General features: G+C 39.4%; 3 protein-coding genes across 4 annotated transcripts; 1 reads left to right on the forward strand and 2 right to left on the reverse strand.

Annotated features, from left to right (window-relative positions):
* Positions 1 to 176: 176 nt before the first annotated feature.
* On the reverse strand, positions 177 to 2,904 carry atpsckmt (fATP synthase c subunit lysine N-methyltransferase). Its single transcript, XM_044021468.1, has 4 exons — positions 2,499 to 2,904; positions 1,861 to 1,998; positions 1,110 to 1,160; positions 177 to 1,005 (listed from the first exon to the last, which is right to left on the reverse strand). The coding sequence occupies exons 1-4, from the start codon at positions 2,784 to 2,786 to the stop codon at positions 808 to 810; spliced, it is 675 nt and encodes a 224-aa protein (XP_043877403.1). The 5' UTR covers positions 2,787 to 2,904; the 3' UTR covers positions 177 to 807.
* An 853-nt stretch (positions 2,905 to 3,757) lies between these two features.
* On the reverse strand, positions 3,758 to 10,839 carry LOC122766416 (neuropilin and tolloid-like protein 1). The gene is made up of 10 exons (XM_044021255.1): positions 10,695 to 10,839; positions 10,529 to 10,594; positions 9,968 to 10,102; positions 9,178 to 9,426; positions 7,053 to 7,094; positions 6,479 to 6,606; positions 6,108 to 6,336; positions 5,139 to 5,252; positions 4,919 to 5,063; positions 3,758 to 4,770 (listed from the first exon to the last, which is right to left on the reverse strand). The coding sequence occupies exons 1-10, from the start codon at positions 10,720 to 10,722 to the stop codon at positions 4,254 to 4,256; spliced, it is 1,653 nt and encodes a 550-aa protein (XP_043877190.1). The 5' UTR covers positions 10,723 to 10,839; the 3' UTR covers positions 3,758 to 4,253.
* A 361-nt stretch (positions 10,840 to 11,200) lies between these two features.
* Positions 11,201 to 25,865, forward strand: LOC122766446 (cysteine-rich secretory protein LCCL domain-containing 1-like). 2 transcript variants are annotated; one of them, XM_044021315.1, is made up of 15 exons: positions 11,201 to 11,284; positions 15,424 to 15,737; positions 20,083 to 20,201; positions 20,328 to 20,460; positions 20,572 to 20,687; positions 20,983 to 21,083; positions 21,600 to 21,764; positions 21,855 to 21,915; positions 22,189 to 22,255; positions 22,390 to 22,520; positions 23,285 to 23,328; positions 23,431 to 23,503; positions 23,773 to 23,842; positions 23,982 to 24,115; positions 24,700 to 25,865. In XM_044021315.1, exons 2-15 carry the CDS (start codon positions 15,471 to 15,473, stop codon positions 24,749 to 24,751), a joined length of 1,533 nt encoding a protein of 510 aa, XP_043877250.1. In that variant the 5' UTR covers positions 11,201 to 11,284; positions 15,424 to 15,470; the 3' UTR covers positions 24,752 to 25,865. The 2 variants fall into 2 exon arrangements, with proteins under 2 accessions (XP_043877250.1, XP_043877238.1); XM_044021303.1 differs by lacking the exon at positions 11,201 to 11,284 and adding an exon at positions 13,410 to 13,650.
* Positions 25,866 to 26,402: the final 537 nt, after the last annotated feature.

Consider the following 26,402-nt stretch of genomic DNA (forward strand, 5'->3'; position numbering starts at 1 on the left):
AAGTGATTAAGCATTTACTAGTTTTTTGTCTGGTAACCCCAAATGTTAAAAATATTTACTAAAACTCATCAAAACTAAAAAAACAAAACAACAACTATGGATTAGGATAAAAGGATTGGGATGAAAGGATTAGGACACAAAAATAATAATAATAATGCAAAAAATAGTCAATCCTGTGAAAAGTCAGAATTCATTTTAATTATTTAAAAACACTAAAACCAATTAAACGGTTATTAAAATAGGTGACAATCGATCAATAATGTACTCACTTTTGCAGCCTTGGCAAAGGTTTGTGCTCGCTGAGTGCTTTCTCTAGTTAATAAATACTAAAACCACACACCCATGATGTATGATACCATTCAAAACAATGTAGTTAAACAGCCTCGAAACATTAACTGACCTCTTGGTAACACCTTTATCTGTCTGGAAACAATAAGAGATTTCATTCAAAGTTTAAAACAAAATTATCTTCCTTGATGATATCAAGTTATACAGAGCAATACTTTATTACAACTAGGAATCGCCACTGTTTGCATTTAATCCATGATCTGGAGCTGATCTCGTTCCTTCTGGACTTAAAAGTAATTTGATGACATTATACGTCTGTTTTCATTGGTGACTAACACAAGCTGCTTCTGTTTTGATCTGACGTGTGTGCTTAACTGCAACAATTAGCAGTCTTCAAGTGCTGCATACTGTGCCTTTAAGGTGGAATAAAAAAACAAAAAAAAAGAGTAGAAGCTTTGCGGATTTAAAAACGGTTCACAGAAGAATCACAGTTCCCAGTGTTCACACTCATGTGTCCTCTTATTCTGGCATCGTCTTTCTTGTTGTCTCTTGCTGCTGCTGCTGTGATTTAAATGTCTTGGCGTCGTACAACCACACAGTGTCTATGCCCTCGCCAACGATGCGTTCAGGGACCCAGGTGGGGAAAGGGAAGCGACAGGCCACCACCTTGGCTGAATACGGCAACTCCCTTGTCAGCTTCAGCTCCAGCTGCTCCATCTGCAGACACACAGACAGAAAAAAATACGTATGGGACAGGAGCAAACATAATTTCATATTCTATGAACATACATTCTAATTAAATACAAACTAGAAGAACTCACCATTTGAGGAACTCCAAAAATGACCACATTGGAGAACTGAGCGAAACTGACCTGACAAAGGAAGGAATCAAATAATCAAATCAAAAGATATCAGGTTTGTAGCAATACCTGATATCTGTAACAAACTTAAGCTACTGACTCATGGGGTTCAAAGGAATAGTTTAGGTATAATATGAGGTACTGTCACACAGTCAGAGCCAACACTGCACCTAGAACCAGCCTGAGAAACAGAGGGTCTCCTAATGTGTCACCTAATAATATATACACCTGCTTAAATCTAAGTAATTTGTCTGGCACTTTTATTCAGCCTTTTTTCACTGGAAACTGAAGCTTGTGATGCTTTGTAATCAACTTACTCTCTGCACCAAAGTCCATTAAGAAAGTGATTTTTACAACATAGCACACCGGAGTTGTTGATTCACTTCTGCCTCTATTAATGGCTTCAAATGTGTTATTTTGTGTCTTTGGTGTTTGAAATTCTTCATTTCTATTTAACAAAGAGACACAAACTTAACAAATAAAGCAGTGAAAAAAACTAATACATCCCTAAGTTATTATAGACCTAAGTGGGTGTAGGTTTTATTAGGCAAGCCTTTTGTTTGTAAAATGGCTAAAAACTCTTCTTTTTTTCCCACTGAGAACAAACCTCCATGTCTCAGGCTAGTTTCCAAGTTCCTAAAATCAGAGTAATGTGTAATTTCCAGAATAATAATAATAAATATACTGTGTGTACTAATGAGGTATCACTGACCTTCCACAAGTCTGAGATGTGGAATGTGGTGGAACAGTGAACTCCCTCTCTCCATGCCTTGTAGCGAGAAAACCACACAAGCCAGGGATTGAGTTCAAAGCCTGAGGCCTGAAAGCCACGTTTGGCTGCTGCTATCACCTGCAACAGAAAAGAGGACAACAAATGCAACTCAGATTGTCAACTTTAAATAACATATCATAATGAATAAATTGCTTAACTTCAGTAACCAGTTAGTTATTGAACAACACTTACAGAAAGTCTCTGCAATGTACAAGTCTGCACTGCAGTAGAATTTTCAATAAAATGTTTTATTTATTAATTCATTTTATTGTAAACCTTCGAACAAAGCAAATACACGCACACAGAAGAAAATCCCCAAAATATGAACAAACAGCAGAAAGAAGAATCATCTTATATTATCTGTCCCTATTACACAAGAGGTTAATAAACTAAACACATACAATAAATAGTAATGTAGAAAATCAAAAATAAACTGACATAGCATCAGTTATCAAGTTTCTGAGAACAAAAATGTGCCATATTCTATTATAACAATTGGCCAATGTCGATTACTAATATCAGCGACTAATCGGTCTACCTCTAGTCAACTTTAAATGGATAACAGCTGAAACACTTACTATCCTCCCGTCTCCACTGCCGATGTCCACCAGAGAACCTGTCCTGGCTCTCAGCACCGTTAGCACGTTCTCCACCTGAGCGGTGGTCGCCGGAACGAACGGGAGGCATATTTTTCTCAGTGCGGGGACAACAAACGGTGTCGCAACTGCGTACAGGGCGACCAGCGAGCCTCCCACCACCCCGGTGACGATGAGACCCAGGCGGCTTTTGCTCTTGCTCCCGACGGCAGGAGCGCTGTCACCGCGAGGTTCTGCGGCGGAGTTGCCAAAAAGCTCCTGCTGTGACATGATTAAAAAAAATCACATATTACTGAACTCAATGTTTAAACAACTAACAAAGACGTAGCGACGAAAACCCCGACGTCCTAACGTTGACAGTCGACCTGTGCAACGCTGTCAGAAGCCCGAGTGGATTACAACGAATAGAACGATGGTTCCGCTCTTCATTTGCCCAGTCGAAATTTTGCTTATTCGACAGACAGGGAAAATATAGAATCGTGGCCTTGATAATCTATTATAATCTAACCTAACCTAATAATCTAGTTGTTGTTTTTTAAGTGGAATTATGATTTATCCAGCAACATTTGATCTAGTTTCTACATTTTATCACAATATGTAACTGTTATCTCACAACTTAGACTTATATATTTTCGACTTTTGGTCTCATAGTTGACTTTTCAGCTTATAAATCCCAGAATGTATCTCTTTCTTTGGACATTTGATTTCATAATTCTGACTTTTCAACTCATAATTCCCACCATATATCTAATTATTTGGACTTTATATCTCATAATTATTACGTTTCAACTCGTAATTCCCACTATTTAACTATTTGTTTGGACATTTTATCACATTATACATTTTAACTGGTAATTAATAAAACTAATCTCTTATTAGTTTTCTTTTGCTTCCTCCTCTTCTTCTATGGGGCTTGTATCCATGTTGCATTACTGCCATCTTCTGGAGTAAGAAAACTCCTACACCACCCACTCCATTACATTCTCTCTTTCTTCTCTATATCTGTCCTCTTTTCTTTTAAATTTGACTTATCTCACAATTTTGACATATTTGTCATTATCATGACCTTTCGTTGAATAACTTTGTCAGCCTTCCACATTGTGTGAAAGGCTGACACCACACAGAAATTACGGGTAAATGAAAAAGGAAAATAATTTAATGAAATAGATAAATGACTAATAGAGATATTTAATGAACAAAAAGCTGGACCATCCATGCACAAATAAACATCATAAATCACTCTCAAACAACAAAAAATAAACAATTGAACAATTTTAAACAACAAGAGGAAAATTAGTTTGATATAAGTCTCAGTTTGGTTCCTTTTAAGCCTAATGGGGGAATAACGTCCAAGATTTTATCACTGCAATACATAATTTATACACAAAATTACTAAAACAAAGTGTTTTAAGCCAAACATGAAACGTGAATTTCACGTGAATCACATTATTTGCTCTCTCTTGCTTAACATTACATTACTCGTTCTGCACGAAATCTCATGGCTAGTAATTATGACTCAACGTTGGTCCTGTGTAGGCCTAGTCTACATACATCAAGCAATGCAGGGCATGAAACAGTAGATGGCGTCATAACAAACGGGAGAAATGTACGTAAAGATCAAGTTAACTTCTTTCTTGCACACAATGCAAGCACTTTCAAGGGCCTTGAGATGGTTTGAGTGCAGTTCCATTTGTGTCTCGTCTATTTTCATGTACTTCATGTCCATGTTGCCGCCCATTAAAAGTCATTAGAGAGTGTACGGTGGACGGTGTGATCCATCCCTGACATGCCGTGGTGGATCTGATGGGGGTGCATGTGGTGCTGGCTGGTGGTGGGACCGTCCTCCATCATCAGATCCTCCTCCTCTGCTCGGTACCTCTCTGCCCCGTCCTGAGAATAACTGTGCTTCATCACCAGGATGCTCCGCTGACCTGCTGCAGCAGCTGTGTGGTGGGCAAGTCGTGGCGACTGCTGGCCCGCCATTGCCGGCGGCACAAGAGTGCCCCCGTCGTTGGTAATAGTGGTGTCCCTCATGCTCAGGTTGCTGCGGCTACCGTGCACGCTGCCATGATGAGAGCCACAGTGATGGTCACGGATGCATTTGCTGGAGGAGCGGCGGAGCTTTTGGAACTTTTCAAAGTCCTCTGCCATGGCGGCGTCGTTCATGTCACCTGACGGGGCGCGGCGCAGAGTACAGAGCTCGTAGTGAGGAGGCTCGAATTCAGGGTGCAGGAGGGCGGAGTCGAAGTCATCTCTGAAGACAACAAAAGCAGTTAAGCACAGTAAAAAGCTGATGTTTGTGTCTATAAAATGTTTACACCTGCAGGTGACATGTTGGGTATTGTACCTTCTACTTCCTTTCACAAGAAAAATATTTCGTAGTGACCTTTGTAACATCTCACCTGCGGATTACGTATTTCTTACGCGGCTGTTTAATCTGGATGACGACAGAGATGATGAGCAGGATGACGACCAGACCACAAGTCACTCCAATGATGGTGAGGTTGGTGTTGTCCAGTGTGTGCAGGATGCTGGCTTTCCTCTTCTCTGGTGAGGGGGAAATGCATAGAATTAAAAGACATGTGACAAATACACGATATGTTTGAAGGTGTGTCAGGTTACCTTTGCAGTGATTTTCATCCCAGGGGTAAACACAGTTCTGGACGCCGTTGCAGACCAGTGTGTGGTTGATGCACATGTTACTGTGGCAGAAGAAGGTGTCTCCTTCACATGGAGCTGGAAAACAAAAGCAAAGACGGGATAAAGATGTTCTTAACACTAGTTGCGTTTTGTTTCTCTGACAGAATTGAGCATTAACGTATTTCCTCCTCTAGAGGTGCTATTTGCAGGTTTCTTCCCATAGATGAAGCTCATCTCTCACTGAGAGCTTGTGGTGCGTTCCAATTACATCAGAAATTGGAACTGGGAGTGACGTCACCTCCTAGTTGACCGTGTTTCATTTGAGAAATCTTAAACAACCATGGGTGCAAACGTATTTTGGGCCAATGTTGGCAATGCCCAATCCACAGGCTGGATCTTCCGGGATGTGCATTCATCGAAACAGTGCTGCGACGTAGGCTGTGCTATTATAATTTGATTCGTTGACTCCTTCAAATGCAGCCAATGTTTGTTTGAAGGATACGTCAGAGGTGTATCCTTTGCCAGTTCTTCCATTGGCACGCAAAGAATTCTGGGATAATGATCGGCTGAGAAGGATCCACCCGACGTATCCTTCATGGCCGACGACATCCAGAATTCTTTGAGCACAATTGGAAGAATTGGTGATGCTCTCTATGGGCTAGACCGTCTCATTTCAGCAGGATCATTTCACTCTGCAGGATGCAGTTGATTTGGTAGTGACTTTGTTGACCTTCTTAGGATCCAACCCAGGAACTCGCATATAACATGTTATTACTAATAATGAATGGCAACCATTGTATGCTCCTGTGTCATGGTTTGTGGAGTTGATTCAACTTTCCAAGCTGAGGGAGTGTTCTATCAACTGGAATGGCCCTCCAAACCTGACTTCCATCTACAACTGGAACACACCATTTGTGCAACCCCAAAAACCACTGAAAGGCCTTCACTCACGCTCATGAAAGGTGGTGAAGAGGATCCTGAACTTGCTCTTCCTGCTCCCCTCGTCTGCCCAAAGTCTCACCACACCCACGGACGACACCAGCATGACATCGTTGGCCACCGTGGAGCAGAACTTATTCTTCAGGTGCTCAACGGAGCTGCTGCCATCATAGATGGCGACAAAGTTGCGCTTGCACTCGTTGGAGTTGTGCATCTCGTACTCCAGAAAACGCATGTAGATCTGTGGGGGAAATTGGAACCACATTTACCTTTATTTAGTCTGAACCTAAAAAGCCTCACTACCCCTCTCAAATATGTCTTGACCAGAGGAGAAGAAGCAAAGTAAAGTATATCAACAACAGCTTTGTGACAGATATCCATACCCTAGCTCTGGGTGGAGCCCTGACGTACCACCTGCAGTCCACAGCCTCAGTCTGCTGCACCTGACCGTCCCTGGCGATCTGAGCCGACTCGATGAATCCCTCTGGACCGCTCAGCTCAAACTCACAAGCTGGGGAGACAAATCTTTTGCATGAAAACTTAATCATAAAGATCTCAAATCATGATATCATGACTCTTAAGTTGTGGAGATAATTTGGGTTGATAACAGAGACACAAAAGGACCATTTCATTTCAGGCAATCTGATAAAACTATGAACACAAATTTAAAAATGTCTTATCTGCTGAAATATGACACACACTTCAACTATGCAAGTTGTGCATCGTTTGAAGAAATGTCTTCACCCAAAATGACTAAACACTGTAGTATGCATGCCAGGCCTGTATGTGGTGCTGTTTCGCTTGGTTGTAAACATGAAAACAGACTCATTTTCCAGAAAAAGAGTGTTTTTGGGCTCTATAAACATCTGTTTTGCAGGGATTAAATAAAAAAACTGACACAAAACTTTTGGAGATTCTCCTAAACTCTTATATTACAAGTATCAGTTACAGACTCACGTGGTAGAGCAGGGAGTGCACCAAGGTCTTGGAAGTCGGGATCTGAAAGAAAAATATAGCATTTACTAGCTGGGAATGCTACGTTAGCATTTTCAACCGTTTTTTTCCTTCCTCCATTTTCTTTTTAGATGGTTTCAACATTATCACCCACATTTAATTTATTCCCAAGACATTTTTAAATTTCAAATGAATAGAATGTAAAATTTGTTTTTAGATTATTCTCATTCTTTTTCTCTATTATTTTATAATGTGTATTGTTGTCAAGTTATATTAAATATGTAATAAATACAACAGTAGAAAAACGTCCCATATGCTGTGTGTTGATGAAAATGGTGGAGATAAAACGAAAATCTCTGACCTTTGATTCTCAAAAATATTTAGATTTAGATTTCTATTAAAAACAGACAAAAACACGGCTGACTGAGGTTTATATAATCTCAACCTATTCACTCTGCCCTCATTCAAACACTCCAAAACCTTCATCTCGTACATCACACACACACACACACAGAAAGGGAAAAGATATTGTGCTCTAAACCTTTGTGCTGATGAATTTACTTGCTAGGTGGATTATAAATCCTGATTTGGCAGCTTAGTTCAAGACAGATTAGACCTCAACAACCTAGTGATCAAAATCAAGAAGATTTTCTTTCATTATTTTTTTATTGTATCTTACAAACACACACGTTAATATCTGGCGAAGGAAAAAATCCTTTATGTGTCATAAAAGCCCCAATACAGGAGCAGATTATAAAACCATATAAATATGATTTGGTTTTATAATCTGTATATAGCAAACAAACAAGACAAACAAAGCACAACATGTTTGGCTTTAAAAAGAAGCAATGTGTAACTGCGTTTAAAAATGAAGAGTTTCCAGAAGGTGTGATGTAAGACGAGTCAAATCAACAAAGATTCAGATTAATCCTCTCATTTCTGAACTGCTTCTGCTTCAGACTCGACCAGATACAGATTATTCCCATTCATCCACTCTCTCTCTCTCTGTGTGTATGTTTTCATTGCATTCCGGCTTCTATTACTTAAGTTATGTATGAGTTTTGTACAAAAATATGTCTGCTACTACCATCATTTTTCAAATTGAAGATTTTTTTATTTTTATTTTATACCTTTGACACTTTTCTTTTGTTAAATTGCAACTAAAGATTATTTTCATAATCTATTAAACAATCATTTTGATTATTGGGTCTATACATTGTCAGATTGTCAGGTTATTTATTATGTATTTGTTTTACGGAGCAAAGAAATCAGGAAATTAAGCAGCTGAAAACTAGTTTTAATTCTTTAAAAAACACTTAAACCAATGAATTGATGATGACTATGGCTATAAAATACAAATGAGAAATGAGAGACTTTTACTGCTCGTCTATTAAGTCACAAAATGACTTCAAATAGCCTTGACTCTGCCTTTGCGTATCTAAAAAAGTGTCGTCTGAAACTGAACGAATCCTTTAAGGAATAAAAAAAAACACGACATAATGAGGCTCCATCATGGTAAATAGAGACAGGAGTGAAGGATGGGACAGATGCAGTTTAATCTCTGACTGTTGTCAGTTGAAGGTGCCCTATAAAAAAAATCTGCTGTTCATAAATAAACCCTCTGACTTGGAGTCTCTTAAGCTGCGGCTGCTGCTGCTGCGGTGGCTCAGCATTGACAAGCTGAATTCCCCTGAAAACAAGCTTTCATTAACTCCGTGTGTGGGTGTTTTTGTATGTGTAGCTTTGTGAGGACCAAGAAATGTATAAACCATAGGGAGTGAGGACATTCTGGCTGGTGCTGACAACTTTAAAAGGGCTTTTTCAGGACAACTGAAACCTCAAGGAAAAAATATTAGGGGAAAAAAATCCTGTAAGGACAGTCAAATTCATGAGAAGGCTCAAGAAAACATAAAATAAAGGGACATAAGTGTCCAAAAGGGATACTTTTCAAATACTTAAGTTGTGACATTAAAAGTAGGTAAGATACTATGAAAACAATGACTCAAATGATGTAAAACTTGTTAGAAATATTTATTAATATACTAATAAAGAAATCCTCACAATGTTTTCATGTTTTCACCAAAGCCAAACAAAACCCTGAACTATCCCTTTAACCTCCCTCACTCACCTTGTGTGAAGTTGTACCGAGCAGAGAAGCCAGTGGCCTCCAGTTCCCCGTCAGCCACAAACTTGATGTACAGGTACCTCCCACTGGAGCGCACGTAGGCCGGACTTTCCTGTCCACAGTAGCGGCCGATGATGGGCGAGAAGCCAAAGGGTCCGTCCCGAACCTCGATGTGGTCAAACTTGCACTCCCACGACGGCTCGATGGAATATTTCTCCTCGAAGAACAAGTCGATGCACTGGCGAGGAGAAGCTGGAGGAAACACGCGAGGTCAACGGAAGATGAAGGAAACCAGGAGGAACAAAAGTTAAAGTTGTGATGAAAAGAATATGACGGACTGCGTAATGTAGGAGTTTTCTAAATCCAGTAGATGGCAGTAATGCAGCATCATGTATTCAAGCTGCTAAACCCCGCAATGTGACGCGCAATACCCTGGTATACTCCCGCGTCAGGTTTCTGTAGTATCCTACTTCACCATTAGGTGGCGGTACAAGTCTGGACGCAGATAGGCCATCGTGTAAGTGCGATTTTTTTTTCAGAAAAAGTTGAACAATTCTGTATTCTGTTCATGTCTGTATGTTAAGCACTGTATGTAGGGCATTCCTATTGGTCAACACCGAGGAGCACGTCGTAGATCTCAGAATAGGCAGGGAAATACGTCAAATCTACGTCCTTCAGTTATGTTACTCTACAATCTCTGTTCATCGTACCCAACGTTCATAATTGGGTCTGAAATGTGTCGTCACGACCAAATCGCTTAAGAATAATTTGACGGGATATTTCCCGTCAATACCTTCTATAATGTAGACACACTCTCTGTCAGGTGGGTATCTCTCAGGATAGTTGGGTGAAGTGAAGTAACCTCCGTCAGGCTCTTTCACCCATGTCCCACACTTGTCTGCTGGAGTCACACCTGAGTTGTTCTTCACTGGGAACCAGAAGAAGAAAAATGAACAAAACATTCAGTATATAAACTTAAGGTGAAATTATTGTCATTTTGCAGGAATTGAAGATAAAATAATCATAATATAGAATCAAGGTCATAGTTTGATGTATCTGTATTGATACATTTGATCATCTTCTATACAATTTGTAACTATTTGTTGTTATGGTCAATAATTTCTGGATTAATTAATTTGTTGTTTATATATATTTTTTAAAAATGGTATAAAAAAGCACTCAAACCGATTCATCGACTATCAAAATAGTTGTTTAGTAATCAATTATTAAACATTTAATCGATTCGTTTTTTGCAGCCCCAATAATAATAATTATTACTTAAAAAGTATATATTAAACAATTTTAATAAATGTGTTATTAATTAATACAACAGTGTGTGATGTAGAGATGATACCTTGAGTTTTTGTTTTGGTAGCTGTGGCAGCAGACGGCTGAGGTGAGACCAGGCTGGCTGCTAAAACTGAAAGAAGAGAATCATATTATTATTAGGATCATTTATTTTCGAATAGTTGTGAGTTATCATTGAGTGATGATTAAACATAAAAAAATTGTGAACTTACCAATGAGCAGTAGAAGTTTGTGCAGCATTTCTGCAGCTCTGTCTCACAAATTAAGACATTCAATTACTTTAAATAAATAAAAATGAATAAAGTCACGTTCCAGAGAGAATCCTGTGATGTTCTCTCAGACATTTTGATCCCACTCTCTGAGAAATCTGCATTTAACACAGTCTGTGCCCCATTAATCCTTTGCGAGTACACGTGGGCGGGTCTAGAGGCGGGGCCAACTGAAATGTGATTGGTTCCTTATTTGTCTATCATTCTTAATTCTGCATTTTTATTTTTCAAAAACGTCTGCTCATATTACATTAAATTACATTTACTTTTTAACAATTCTTTATATATTTCTGTCAAAATAAACTTCACTTTGACCTATTAACCCCGCCCCCAGTCACGTGTCCCTTGTTCAGCTAATGGGATTCTAGCGTCAGGAAAAACGGCGCTATGTCTAAATTTAAACATCTGTCAATCAACGCAAATTGTGGCAGTGAGTGGAGACAGTGACACTTGCGCTGCGCGAGACCCTAAACGTTCATGTTTTTGTATGAGTAATAATTTATGATAATGATGTATCGTCAGTGCAGTAACAGGTGAGTCTTTCACCCGCACACACACACACCTGTCCACGAGACTGCAAGTAAACACTACAGGTGATCGCAGATCGTATTTGTTTGTTAAAATGGTTTACTCACGTGGAAAAATACGCAAATAATCGCTGAGATCTAGACAACTGTGAGATGATTTTACTGGTTTAAAAACACGTGAGCTAAACAGAGATCGTCAACTGGGTCTTGTTGGGTCAGATGGTTTACTGCGTGAGTCCCTGTGGTGTTTTTGCTCAAATTCAAACACATTTTGAGATCGTTTTGGTGTAAAACCATCTACATTCTTGCAACAGTCACAATTTAAATGTTGGAATGTGTTTTTTAGTGAAATATCACTCGGTCTAGAGTGTTTGATCGACTTAATGTGAAGTTTAATCGCGGTTTAATCGAGGAACAAACATTTTGAGAGTGTGTGGTGTCACAAGTTAGCAGCTTCTCTCTCTGTATGCTATCTTAGATTATGCTAATTCCAACGTGGAAGAATGTGTTTTTTGGCAAGAGCAAAAACTATTTAAACATATTCAATTCCCTTAATTTAAGGAACCAGTGTGTACAATTTCTCAACATTTACTGGTGAAGTTTCACAACACGTTGCAGCTGAATACCTGAAAATAATATGTAGCCTTAAGTTAGCATCAAAATGCAACAGATAGTCCAAAATGGGCACCTCTGTAGAGCTGACACAGCTCCTGATATCAAAATGAAAGGCTCATTCTGTGAAAATTAGAAACACTGACATTTTACTGGACCTTTATCATGGTGCATGGATGTGCTACTGAGGATATTTCCTGCTGTGTCCAAGAGGGGGCAGCACATGCTCAGTCCATCATTAGTGAAGTTACAGAGAGAAGTCATTGAATCATAGTGTAGATTGTTTTAGTACCAAAGCATAAAAAATAGTAACATAATCATTTAAAATGACAGTAGTATGAGGGAAAAAATACTTTTTGGTGAACTGGTTTTGTTCTTGCCAATTTAACAGATCATTATAATGACACTATAATGATAAGATAACTCTGAAATAGCAGTGTTAAATTATGTTTTTATAATAAATAATAAGCATGCACTTCATGCATAATAGAACATATAGACTATTAAGGTGATTAAAAACTAGAATTATCTGTACAGTGTATATATGAATTAAATAACCTGAATATTTACAGAATGGGCTTTATATTTACAGTGTAAAACAGGAGTGCATTTGAGATATTGCACTTAATTTCACTATGTGAAATGACAGTGATATATTGCTTCTATTGTTGCTGCTGATTCTATTTTGTTGCTGATTCTACTGTTGTTGGTGATGCTGCTGCTTCTATTGTTGCTGGTGTTGTTGCTTCTACTGTTGTTACTGTTGCTTCTGTTGCTGCTGTTTCTATTTTGCTGCTGCTTCTACTGTTGTTGGTGCTGCTGCTTCTACTGTTGTTGGTGCTGTTGCTTCAACTGTTGCATTTACTGTTGCTTCAACTGTTGTGATGCTGCTGCTGCTGCTGTTGTTGCCTCTATTGTTTGTGTTGTTGCTTCTAATGTTGCTGCTTTTGGTGTTTCATCAAAACAAATTGTCACAGAAGTTCAGTCCATTCATGTACACACACTTTCATACGTGCACCATCACTATGTACTTTATATTCATTATTTGGGAATATCACGGTAATACTCTGATATTATCACATTAATCACATAGTGAGCTGGAAACTGAAACCTGCATTAGAAATAACATAAGTCCCCTTTCTATAAGGAAAGGATTACCATATAATTAACCCAACACTAATAATCAATTGACACTGTATATGGTAATGTTGTTAATGTGCAGTGATTTTCTCACGCACCAGTATAGTCTGCACATGGACAAATGAAAATCCCCTCTGGAGTCCTGAAGATTGTAAAGTGCTTGGAAACAGCCAAATATTTGCAGCACGAGTCTTTACTGTCCTGATACCCACACAGGTTTCACCCTCACACGTTACATCACATCACTCTTTGTGTGTGTGTGTATGTGTGCGTGTGTGTGTGTATGTGTGTGTGGAGCTGCAGTGGTGGGGTTTTGGAGATGGAGGCGTGGTGCGTCGCGTTGCGCGTTGCTAAGCGGAAATTTTGGCATATAAGCGCAAAAAGTGAGCAGCGTTGCAGCCAGCAGTGCGCCACTAGACCTGAGGAATTCCACAGGTCTCTATATAATAGACCCGTGTGGACTCTCGTGTCGTGTCCTCACTGCGTGGATGTTCACAGTGAGGAGAGAGTGAGCACGCGCTGTGTGAGATATAGATGGAAGGAAAACTGTCGCTGTAATCATCTGCATCTGGAATATTACACCTGGGATTTATTTCTGACCAGCTTGACGGATTTTAAAGGTACATTTCAACACTGCCTGTGTGTGTTTTGTTTTAAAATTCTATTAAAAAATAATATCATATATTAAAATGCAATTCAAGGAGCCACAGAGCATTTAGAAGAAAAACTCTAAGAATTTGCTATTTTACAAAGTGCATATTGGTATATTTTGCACTCCAATGTGTTACAGGTTAATATTTACGGGTTAATTTAGAAGTTAGTGGAAGAATATTTACTATTTGAAAAATAAATAATAATAAAAAATCAACATATTACTTTGGGAATATTTATGTGACACATTCAAAAACAAATTTCTTAGTTGTGTCTTTTGTTTTCCATTTATTGTACCTTCATTTTATATATTTTTTTGTTTGTAGTGTCAAATAATATAATGCATTTTATTCATTGAGAAAGTGTTTTTCATATAAATTCATATCCTGCCTGCCACCCTGCAGTGATGCACCATAGTAACTCACACACACACACACACACACATATATATATATATATATATATATATATATATATATATATATATACATACATATACATATATAAATAAAAGCAAGAGATGACACTGGTGCCACTGTATGCAGTGATGCAGTGACCTGTAGATGCACTCACACTGCAAACTCTAATGTCAGTATCATTTGCTGTAGCACTTCGGACGTCATGTGACATGTTTGCTCACAGCGCCATGTTGGCAGGAAAAGCTTTTGAAAGATGAACGGTACCAGTGGCTGAATACATCTAGAGGACTAGGACCACACATTTTAGAAACAAAAGAGCTAAATAAATAAGCCAAATTTGTGAGATTAAGGCCAGAAAATCTGTCTTTTTTTTTTCATTATTTTTTCAAGAAAATAAACACATGTGGCCCTAATCCTCTTCTGTGTATATATCTAAAACTTCCAAATACCTACGGGTGATTTCATGAGTATGGAAATGATCCCTCGTCACAATAAAAGCATGTAAAATTAACAACATATTTAAGTTGCATAGCATAGCATAGAAATGCCATAGCTTGTCTTAAAATAGAGTAAGGCTTTAGATTTTAGTCCAATGCACCTTCACAACAATAACATGCACTTTCAATTTAAGTTGTTTTCCCTTAAGTATCCCCTTAACTACTGATCAGAAAGCATTAAATCTGGACTTGTGATTCACATCAGTACTTGCTATGACTAGATCACTCTACAAGTAGAATCACTATATGTGGGTATATGCTGTCTGTTATGTCTATATATGTGAATAGCACCACTTCCTGCCAAAATGGAGTTGTTTTGGTTGTATTACATCAGCTACCGGAGCTCTACAGGAAGAAGATTAAAGGATAATAAGACTCCATTCCATTCAGACATGGTCTTATCTGTCTTGAGTGGACAGGTGTATCTGTGAAATGATTGGGATCAGACCACATTCAGAAGTGGGTTACATTCTTTAGACGGTGTGAATAGAAATGCGTCTTTGGCCACAAGTGCTTTTGAAGTGTGGTTGCATGACATACTTTTAGTCATTTAGTTTTAGTATTTAGGAAACTTGTTTGTGTATAAACTGTTTACTGCCCACACCAAAGTATATGTATATATATATGTATATATGTGTATATATATATATATCTATATATATATATATATATATATATATATATATATATATATATATATATATATATATATATACATATACATATATATATATTTTACTTCACTCTCTTAAGTGTCTTAAGAAATAAAGCTGTATTATATTATCATTTTCATCTCCAGCATGCATTCTCTCTGGTTCTTTTGCAGTTATAAAAGTCCTCTTCATTCTGTAGTGGTCGGTTCTTTTCCCCGTCATGAAGAGTCCTCTTCCTGTCCTGGGTTTGGTTAGAGCGGCAAGCTTGTTCCTGTACTTGAACCAGACCGTCCTGACCATGGTCCTCACCAACTCCACACGTCTCGAGTCCCTCCTGGACAAGTACAGGGACAGGGACGAGGAGTGGTGGACGGCGAGGTCACGAGGGAGGAGGGCCATCAGCGAGGGAGACATGCACCTCATTCTGGACCTGCACAACAAGCTGCGCGGTCAGGTCCACCCTCCTGCTTCCAACATGGAGTACATGGTGAGTGCTGTCGACTCGTACAATCTTCACTGGAATACAACCTAACCCTGTCCAATCATACTTCAGTGATTGTAACTAAACATGGCAGGCTTGTTAAGCTCTGGAATGCTAAACACGTGAGGAGTGAACATGGGGATGAAGGAAAAGCGATACTCCACATTTTAATGTTTTGAGAGGGATTTTTTTGGGGGCGTCCAAAAACCAAAAACATAAGCAAAACTTCAAGACGTCGACCAAATTATATGTTTTCAACCAAGTTACAATTTACAACTGACCTTACTACCAACAGCAGAAAGCCGGTATTACCTCCAAGGCCAAGGAGTTCTGCTTTTATATCACTTTACAGAGTTGAGGGATTTTGGTTCATTGTGCTGGAAGGCATCTCAAGGGTTTCTAGAGATTGGTCCAACAAAGATGAAGTGAGCTGATGTCCAGTGCACAGCAGTTTGAAAGCATAGAAAGGCAGCCACACCTCACAAAAGTAGGTCAAATAATCACTAGTTACAACCAAAAGACTCTGAATGCACAACACGTCAGACCTCGATGCAGATGAGCAACAGAAGACCACACTGAGTGCCACTCATTTTGTTAGACATCCTGCATATCTGATAAAGTGGCTGATGAGTGTATATTTGATAGTAAGGGATCACAGATTTGGCCACATGGTTGGTGTAATGGTCAGCACTCTTGCTTTTGCACCAAGAAGACCTGCATGTAGTTTGCATGTTCTCCCAGTGTATGGGCTTTCTCCAGGTTTCCTCCCACAGTCCAAAAACATGCAGATTTGGCAAATTGGACACTCTAAATTGACCGTGAGAGTGGATGGTTGTTTGTCTCTATGTGGCCCTGTGTTTGTCTGCTGTCCAGTGTGACCCCACATTTCTCGATCGATAAAGTGGTAGAAGATGGATGGGTCACAGATTCTTAAACGATAAATTATTATTTTTGTTCTAAAGCAAATATAAAAACTACATTTGGATGAATAATCTGGGTGAGGAGCGTATGTCCTTGTGGCTGAATGTCTACAATGGTACAGATTCAACACAGGGAAGTGACTTTGGCTATATTTGAGTGGTTTGACACTTAAGTCCTGAGTCTTGGATGTGAGTAAAGCATCTATGTGACTGTGCCAGTGGAGGTCTATCAACTGAAGCCAGCAGAATATGGAGGGAAAGAAGGTCTATCATCTGGCAGGCTTTGACATCGCTGACTCTGGCCTGGCTCCAGATTTCACCCCCACAGTGTTGTCCTGCCCTCTACCTCAACTATCCCTCCCCTCCCTCCTTCTCTTCCTGCCCTGCGTCTCCTCACTCTATCACTCCTTTTCTTCTTCACTGCTTTTTTTCCCCTCTTCTCCACTCTCCCTCCCTTCCTCCACCTCCATCTCTCCTCCGTCCGCCGTGGCTCACTCGAACTCTGGCCGAGGCCGATGTTATCTTTTGTTTGATCCTCCATGCATCTCATTTTTGGGTGCCACGGCGGTGAATCTATTTCAAACATGTCGAGCCCTGATCTTTGAAGTGCAGGGCATGCTAGTGTAAATGTATGTTATGTACACTAATCCTGTGTTTCTCCAGCGAGGGATACTATTACTGATGATAATGATGCGGCGAGGCAGGGAACTGATGACGGCCAAGTATTTGGTTTTCAGATCGCAGGATCTTCCGGAGGCCAGAAGGGCCTGCACTCCACTCAGTTCAAACATGATCACAGGGGCTTTCTTTACTACACTGAATATGGATTACACAAATGTACGTCAACCAGATTATAAACCCCAATGCTCTGTAGCAGAGAGGGTCCTGCATGGCAGATGGCTGGAAACAGGTTTGCACTTGGGGAACTTAATGGGATTTGGAATGCAAACGAGAGCCCGGTGGTAGTTACTGTGACCTCTCTCTCCAAAAGCTGATGGGTCGTCCATCTGCCCCTCTGCCGGATAATTAAGGATGAAGAATAACAAGAACGCTGAGAGAATAATGAGCTGGCAGAGATTATTAGTCCCTGCTGAAGATTGTTGCAAGTGAGAGTTTCGTAACTGGGCTGGTGGAATGGTCAGACGGTCATTCTTTGATGTTTTTTTTTTGCTTGGTGCAAAGGAATCTAAGAGTTTAACAGTGGTTCAGTGGTGAGTGCTGGAGCCAATCCCAGCTGACATAGGGTGAAAAGGTGGGTTTACCCTGCAGAGGTCGTCAGTCTGTCGTAGGGCAAAGCACAAAGACGAACAACCAAATCAATCGGTGCGCTTGCATGCATGTTGAAAGTCTGACTTTAGTCAGACTAAGACAATAATTCAATTTTCTTAATGTCATGTAAATGCGTTAGTCCAACTCAAATCAAGCGAGTCTTAATCGGATAATGCGATTCATAGTCCGATTACTCCTGCAAGGACCTTGCTTTACGAGGCGTCCATCTTGTGACGCCATTTTTCTTACAGCAACCCAAAAACACAAGCCACCTAGAGGAGGGTGATTCGCATATTGATGCAGAAGCTAAGTACATAAGCTGTACTTGTGCAGTGTTAAGATGGAGGAGCTCAGACGATCCTTTAAAAAACTTTAAAAACCCAGAATAAAATTTGAAAATCAATCCTAAAATGAAAAGGAAGCCAGTGGAAGGAGGTGTTAACACACCATTAGACACTCGTGCCATCTTCCGGGTGAACCCTAAACACAGAGAATGGTAATCAAATTCCACGCAATGTGTATATGGTAATTGAATGATTGTGATGGACTGAAAACACCACAGAGCCACAGTGTCTGAGTCCCAGCTGGATTAAAATGTCCAAATAATCACATCTCCAACCAAACATGAAGAGTAAGTGAATGGGAAAACAGTGCAACACTCACACTAACACAGTGTGTTGGCCTTACTTAAACATATGGAAGACATTATGGTGGTCGGTCAGAGCAGTTGCAGCACCACATTTAAACATTATCCGATTAGTTTTGACGTGTGAAATGCGACTAAACCGTGTGTTAAACAGCGGCGTGCGCACACACTGCAGCTATTCTTCTACCAACACAGCAGTAACATCTGATTATATATACCTACGTTCTCCTTTTGTGAATAGTTTTCAGGTATTTTCACTTTAATTGAGTTTGAAGAGTAAAGACGTCATCAAGCTCCCAAACAGGGACTCTCTGTTTTGGCAGCTTTTCTTACTGGAAACACACTTTTTAAACAACCGCACTGAATAGAAGCACAAAGCTGCCACTGATGTGGTGGTGATACCTCACTGTTTCTCTTCTCTCATATACGTGTCTGTGTGTTAGAGAGGCTACGTGTGTGTTTAATGGGTGAGGCCTCGTTTTGGCTATAGTGTGTTAAATTTGCAGGCAGTGTGCATACAACCGCAGTGCTTTAAAGGGTGATTTCAGGTTTTTTTTTGAAGTCTGGTTGTATGAGGTACCGACGCATGGTTAGCGCTGACTTTGCTGCCAGTGGGGGACACAAGAAAAAGCATATCATAGTCACTTAACAATAGACGACAACAAATATATGCCAGATTAAATACGAATATGTTTGCAGAAACGTTAAATGGCTCTCTTCCTGCACCAAATTCCATTCAGAAAATCAGTGATTTTTACATCACAGCAGACAGAAGTTGTGGATCCACTGCTGCACCCATAAATAAGTTAAAATATGACATTTTTCCGATTTCTGGGTTTGAAATCCTTTATCTGGGCTAACATAAGTAGCACAAAAGAAGCAGCAGAAGACCAGCAGTTGCTGTGTCCCCTTGTGGTAAAATCACTGATTTTCTTTATGGACTTTGGTGTGGGAGTGAGTGGTTTGCAAACTTTAGGTTTTCCAGTTGGAAAAGGCTGTTTATTATGATATAAACTTTAGCAGGCATAGATTTTATGAAGTAGCTGAAATTAGTTTTTCCTTGCATCTCACTGGCGGCCACGTTGTTAGTGAGCTTTCCACGTCTCAGGCTGGTCGCTGACTGTGTGTCAGCACCTCATAAAACCACATGTTAAAAGAGCTGAACTATCCCTTTAAAGTAAAGAGCAGGTTGATCTTTCAGGCTCACTTTGCCCCGCGTATTTATGGTTAGCGCAGGGAATGATGAGATATCTGGAAAAGTGTAATGAGCAGCGACCAAAGCCACAAACATGGTAAGTGGCCACTTTTCCCACTTAAATCAGAAGATGAATCCAGAGTGTGGAGTCACAGGTCTGCAAACATCTGGTGCAGGAAAAGCTGCGCTGGACTCACAGGAATCTAATCTGCTATAGAGCTGATAAACTAAACTGTGTGCTGAAAGGAATAAGCGTTTACCCACGCTGACCTTTCAGAACCTACGTCTTTCTCCGCATGTGTGTGTGTTTGCTCTCTTTAGATATGGGATTATGAGCTGGAGAGGAGTGCGGAGCACTGGGCACACGCCTGCCGCTGGGAACACGGACCGAGCCACATGTTGACTCAAATAGGCCAAAATCTTGGAGCTCACTGGGGCAGGTGGGGGCACTTTTCTAGTCTTGACAATCACTGAAAACTGTTTCACATTACGTAAATGTCCAATGTAAAAGTGTTTTTGAAATTAAAGTACATATATAAAATGTGACACCTTTTCTTTCACTTTAGGGACCGCCCTCCTACCTACCATGTGCAGGCCTGGTATGATGAGGTGAGGCATTACAGCTATCCCTACTCCCAGGAGTGTAACCCACACTGTCCTTTCAGATGTTCAGGACCTGTATGCACTCACTACACTCAGGTAAACGGCACCTTTTACCTTTTAAAGCTAAGGGTAGGCAACATATTTTTGCCGGGATTGGACATGATCTCTCAGCATAATGTAAATCATTATGGGTTATCTGGATTCCAGTTGGTGTGGGCGACCAGTAATCGCATTGGCTGTGCCATCAATGTGTGTTACAACATGAACGTGTGGGGGATGATCTGGGCCAAAGCTGTTTATCTGGTCTGCAACTACTCTCCACCGTAAGTTTTCACACACATTTGGACACCCTACACAAACCCTTATCCCCAACCTTAACCTAACCACAATTCAAGTCTTAGTCCTAAACTTAACCAGTTCCTCAGAAATTAGGTTCTGCCTCATTAGGGACCAGATTTTGGTCTCCATAAAGACTACTGGTCCTGACAAAGTCAGTGTTTATGCCAAAAAATTTCCTATATAAGGAAAAATGGTTCATCGTCAGCACAGATGAAACTGCTGTGTACTTTGTATTTTTTAAATTAGTCTTATTGTTTTTATTTACCCTGTATTTTTCAGAGGTAACTGGTGGGGTCATGCTCCATATAAATATGGAACTCCTTGCTCTGCTTGTCCGGCCAGCTATGCTGGAGGCTGCAGGGACAACCTCTGCTACAAGGGTGAGTTTGTGCCACATCAAGTGCATTATATCTTTTATAGATTATACTTAATCTACAGTGTCTTGAAAAAAAACTTGTTGGCTGCTTCATCTCGCCATAAAAACAGTCTTTTCCAACAGAAAACTGAAGTTTTTCCTTGCTCTGTGACCCGATTACTCTCCTGCACCAAAGTCCATATAGAAAACCAGCAATTTTACATCACAGCACACAGGAGTTGTTGATCTACTGCTGCCTTTTTTCAAATGTTTTTTTGTGACTTGCGTATTTCAAACTAGCGTTTGAAATACTTCAATGAGGTTTAGTTAAATTACACAAACGTTCCAAACAAGGCAGCAGTAGACAAGCTTGCATGTCCCAATGACCTAAAAACTCAGATTTTCTCAATGGACTTTGGTGCATTCAAACACATCAATATAGACAAATTATTCTAGGAGGGACTATCCCTTTAATATGCATTGCACCATGGATTCCACACAACAACAAAAGGTCCTGCTAACACGGAATCCACACTTTCAGATGGCGGCGTGGACAGGCGTCCGCCTCCTGAGATCGAGGAGAACTACATCGAGCCTGAACCCGAGCCAGTGAAGGACAGAGATCCAGAACCCAGGACTCAGACGCCAGATCCATCGCCCTCTGACGCCCAGGGAAGAAACCCGGTTGTCAGCACAGAGCAGATGTGTAAGGATATACTGCAGCTCTGAGTGCGGCAAATCGGGAATGTTCACATTATTAGGAACATTTGTTAAATGTTCTTTTTTTTTTTTTTAGCTCAACAGGTGGAGTGTGAGACCAAACTGAGAGACCAGTGCAAGGGGACAACCTGTAACAGGTAAAAGACACACACTGCAACTGTATTTTACACGAAAATGATCAGATGGTGTGTGTATATACATCAACCTCAAAATGTTATGTTTTTCATACTTATTCATTTAATATAAACCAAGTATATATCAAGAAACCAGATCATGTTCACGACAAAGAAGCAACATTTGTAGAATATTTTGTTCAAAAAAGTACTGAAACATACTAAAAAAAGGTTAATAAGCAGTTCATTATTGCAGCACTGTAGTTTGTTCACTTTTCTACTTTATCTGGATTTTAGATATGAGTGTCCACCTGGCTGCTTCCACAGACACGGAAAAGTAGTTGGAACTGGATATTATGACATGGTAAATGTTCACGAGCAACAGCTACGTCTCTATTTTCGTTCACTGTATGATCTAAGCTGCTGTACATCTGCGTGGTGACAGAATGAAGTCACTTTTTCTACATTAACATTCACGTCTTCCTGTCTCTCCTGCAGCAGTCCAGCGTGTGTGGAGCCGCGTTACATTCAGGTGTTATTGACGACGACGGTGGATGGCTGGATGTGACCAGACTGGGCAGAAAACAGCAATTCACCAAATCATACAAGAATGGTATTCAGTCTCTAGGGTATGACACCGTTTCTGTGTTTAGTTGTTTTGATATTTTTAAAGTGATAGTTCAGGCTTTATTGAAGTGTGGCTGTATAAAATACTGACGCATAGTCAGTGCTGACTGTACGATGATTGCCCCTTCAATCGATTCAAGTCTGTGGTATATACAGAATATATTTGCCACTTGATCTTGTCATTAGACAACCTCTTTTAACAGGAAAATGCAGTTTGCAAACCATTTATCCTGCAACAAAGCCTATTGAGATAATCTCAGTTTTCAACTCACTGGAACGCACAAGCTGCTAGTCGACCGCTGCCTTGTTTTGTAGGTTTGTGTGACTTATGTAAATCCGAGTCACAAAAAAGACTCACTTAAACTTACTGTTGGAGGCAGCAGTGGATCAACAACAATTTGGTGCAGGAATGAAAGAGGTTTACAAAGTGAGATGAACTTGGGTTTTTATGTTGGAAAAGACTAAAAGGGAGAAGAATGGGGTTTAAAGTATTCTTCAGATATCGTAAACATGGGCAGATATTATATATATATATATTAATTATTTTAATATTAATTATTATTAATTATATTAATTAGTTGAGTTTTTTTGTTAAGTGGCTAAAATCTGTTGCTGACAGACGCCTCTCAAGCTTGTTTGCTGTGAAGAACTGCACTAAACAATTGGCACTTACTATGTGTCTTAGTTACCTTATATAGACAGTATATTTGCTTTCTTAATTGGAGCTGTTTAAGTAATGATTCATGGCTTTTCTTATATTTCATAGGAAAAACAGAAGTGCAAATTCCTTCAAAGTAGAAACAGTGCCAGGTAAGATTCACACAATCACATCTGACTGCAACAATGACCCAGAAGGGATGACACTTTTAGAGTAATTTTGCTGCATCTTCTTCTTCTTCTTCTTTCACTCAGTCAAAGCAGTAACATGTGAAACCACTGTGGCTCTTTTCTGCCCGTTCAAGAAACCTGTAAGACACTGTCCCAGGTAACGATCTGTCCGCCTCAAGTTCATTCATGTGTGGAACAGCTGTGGAAGGTTCATGTTGACTGTAAACATCTCACTTTTGAAGTTTAACCACATTGACTGGCTTTATAATAGAGGTTATTTACCTGGTCTTGTCCAAGACACTTTGACGTCATCGATCAAGCAATGTTTTTAGAGATATACTTTGTCAACAGACATTTAGACACTGCTATTATATTATTAATAGTCCAATTTTCAAAAATAAATTGTATGTAAATATCTTTTTTTAGGTTGTATTGTCCCAGAAACTGTTTGCGTGAAAGTCGAATCCGTGTCATTGGGACAAACTATTACTCAGATGTGAGTATCTGGAATTGTTAATTGAAATTCATTGTAAATAGTTGTTTGTAATTAAAGGTATGGTTTAAGGTTTTTTTTTTTAAATGTCTGCCGACACATACCAGACAAACGGACATGTTACTGTTGTGTTCTTGTACAGAAATCCAGTATCTGTAGAGCGGCCATTCACGCTGGAGTGATCCAGAACGAGTCTGGAGGTTACCTCGATGTGATGCCAGTGGACAAACGACAGCAGTACAGTGGCAGTTCACAGAATGGCGTCACCTCAGAGAGGTACAATTACATATTTGAAGCCCAATCCCAGTTACTTTTGTTGTGTCCGGCATAGCTACACAGCTTGCTAACTAACATTAGCTTAATTTGTTAGTTTCTAGTTTGCTAGTTAGCCCAAACACTTCTCCGTACCCCCTGTGTCTCAACAAGTATGGGGACACACGACATGAGAACTTAGTGGTAGGGGCTAAATTGGAACTGAGAGTAACCCACCTTAAGTTTGCCGTGCTTCAGTTGAAATGTCGTCAAAAGTTTCTCAGACTAGCCATTGTTATCGATTCCAGTCGATAACACTCTCCGTGGTATTTTGTGCACACAGACAGTGTAGCAACATGACTACCGTTGGAAATTAAACAGTACTATGTGAACAAGTGATTTACTGTGGAATAAATAAGTAGCAGTGTTTTTAGGGTGGCAGCCATCTCGGAATCCCATGTCAAGGTGTGTGAGGTTGCTCTCAACTTGGAAATTCTGGGATCCAACTACAAATGGAGCATATTATATGCCCAAATTACATCTTTATATCACAAAACCTTAGTGTACCACTCACTCTCTGTCTCTTTTTCTTGCTCTTCTCCATCCAGTTTACTGAATCCATCGGGAGGAAAAGCCTTCAGAGTGTTCGCAGTCATGTGAAAAACCACTCTTAAAGGCCAGAGAACCATCAAACATGGCCACTGAACAACCAGCAAACCCACTCATTACACTCGTACAACCTGCAATTACATCAGTGCTACAGTAAATAAGCCTCAGCCTCTGACACTAAAACTGTAACATGACTTTCATCAAGGCTTCACTTTTAACTTTGGTCATGACTCCAAACTTAGCTTTGAGAAGAATTTCCCGGTGAGTGATGATCTTGGATCTCTCTCTTCTTACGTCTCTCTAGAGTCGGCCATAATAATCACATCAGGCCACCACACATCATGTCGTAATGCCACCAGATTAAAATCACTCCATAATTTAATATTATAACAGCTTCTGACCGGAATTAAATCAGACGTGGAGTAAATGTAAAAAAAAAAACATTTCCATAAAAGTGAGGACACTGTCTAAAAATGCATGTAATGCAACCCCAAAGGGAAAAGATTACATAATATCATGAATACTTATAGGTCACAAATAAACACAAAACTTAAAAAAAGAAAACAAACTTTAAAAATTATGATATTTCTTTCTAAACTTTCTAAGTTTAATTTAAATAAACTTTAGTAACCAGTTGAACAGAAAATGGATGACAAAAATATTACTTTAACATATTTTTAATCAACAAAAAACAACATTTTGGTGAAGTGATAGTGTACGATGAAAATTGACAGTACGATGAAAATTGACAGTGTCCACGATTCTACACATCTTCAACAAATTTTTTTCGACAATGACCTAAAAGTTAAAAGAACAATCCCATGAGGCTTTATTTTGGTAGAGAACCAGTGAAATACTAACTTTCTTCATCTCTATTTACAGTACAGCAACAAAACAGGTGGTGAAAATACAGACTGTATATTTCTGTACATAGTGATGTAAATAATGTTGAACTCTTTTCCATTTCCAGCTTTACAAATCAAACAAGCAGTAATATAATAACATGAGTAGATGTTGAAACAATAAAACATGTTCTTATCACACAAGATCTTAATTTTTTTGTAGAAGACAAATAACTTGTTATATTCATATGCTTGTAAATATTATGTATGGAACAGGTCCTAGCTTTTTTATATATGTATATATATGTGTGTGTGTGTGTGTATGTATATATATGTATATGTACATATACATATATATATATATATATATATATATATATATATATATATATATATATATACATCCATCCATCCATCCATACATACATACATATCACACACATACACACACACACACACACACATTATATAAATATAGATTTATATAAATATGGATCCTGGCTGGCCAGGAATGTGCATGGCAGAATCTTCATAAATATACTTTGAAATAAAGTTTTAATGTGTATTAATATAATTTGTATGCGTTTATCTATCTGTCTTTCTATCTTTTGAATGAAGTTGGTTTCAGATATATAGTACAGTGCGGTCGATTGGCCTCATTTTAAATATCAGACCCTGCTGCTTCCCGCTGTCTCAAATTCAGCTGTGGGCCGAAACATTTGAAGTTAAATTTTTGTCTTTCTCGAAAGCTGTGGGTATTTCCAGGAACTGTGGGGGAACAGCGGAAGAGAAATCTGCTTATTTCAGGTCCAGGGAGCAGATCTTATCCTCTTGCATTCAGTAAATGTTGGCAGTCAGAG

This window comes from Solea senegalensis, linkage group LG1 (assembly GCF_019176455.1).
Source record: "Solea senegalensis isolate Sse05_10M linkage group LG1, IFAPA_SoseM_1, whole genome shotgun sequence".
Taxonomy (NCBI): domain Eukaryota; kingdom Metazoa; phylum Chordata; class Actinopteri; order Pleuronectiformes; family Soleidae; genus Solea; species Solea senegalensis.

What these genes read in the sequence shown, in the direction of transcription:
- atpsckmt (XM_044021468.1), bottom strand. Translation starts at nt 2,786, where the DNA reads ATGTCACAGCAGGAGCTTTTTGGCAACTCCGCCGCAGAACCTCGCGGT. An exon ending in ACATCTCAGACTTGTGGAAG is followed by an intron (nt 1,161 to 1,860) that starts GTCAGTGATACC and finishes TTCCTTTGTCAG; the next exon opens with GTCAGTTTCGCTCAGTTCTC. An exon ending in TTTTTGGAGTTCCTCAAATG is followed by an intron (nt 1,006 to 1,109) that starts GTGAGTTCTTCT and finishes GTGTGTCTGCAG; the next exon opens with ATGGAGCAGCTGGAGCTGAA.
- LOC122766416 (XM_044021255.1), bottom strand. Translation starts at nt 10,722, where the DNA reads ATGCTGCACAAACTTCTACTGCTCATTG. An exon ending in CAAACTTCTACTGCTCATTG is followed by an intron (nt 10,595 to 10,694) that starts GTAAGTTCACAA and finishes CTCTTCTTTCAG; the next exon opens with TTTTAGCAGCCAGCCTGGTC. An exon ending in GGGCTCCACCCAGAGCTAGG is followed by an intron (nt 6,337 to 6,478) that starts GTATGGATATCT and finishes TTTCCCCCACAG; the next exon opens with ATCTACATGCGTTTTCTGGA.
- LOC122766446 (XM_044021315.1), top strand. Translation starts at nt 15,471, where the DNA reads ATGAAGAGTCCTCTTCCTGTCCTGGGTTTGGTTAGAGCGGCAAGCTTG. An exon ending in CAAAGTAGAAACAGTGCCAG is followed by an intron (nt 23,329 to 23,430) that starts GTAAGATTCACA and finishes TCTTTCACTCAG; the next exon opens with TCAAAGCAGTAACATGTGAA. An exon ending in CCTGTAAGACACTGTCCCAG is followed by an intron (nt 23,504 to 23,772) that starts GTAACGATCTGT and finishes ATCTTTTTTTAG; the next exon opens with GTTGTATTGTCCCAGAAACT.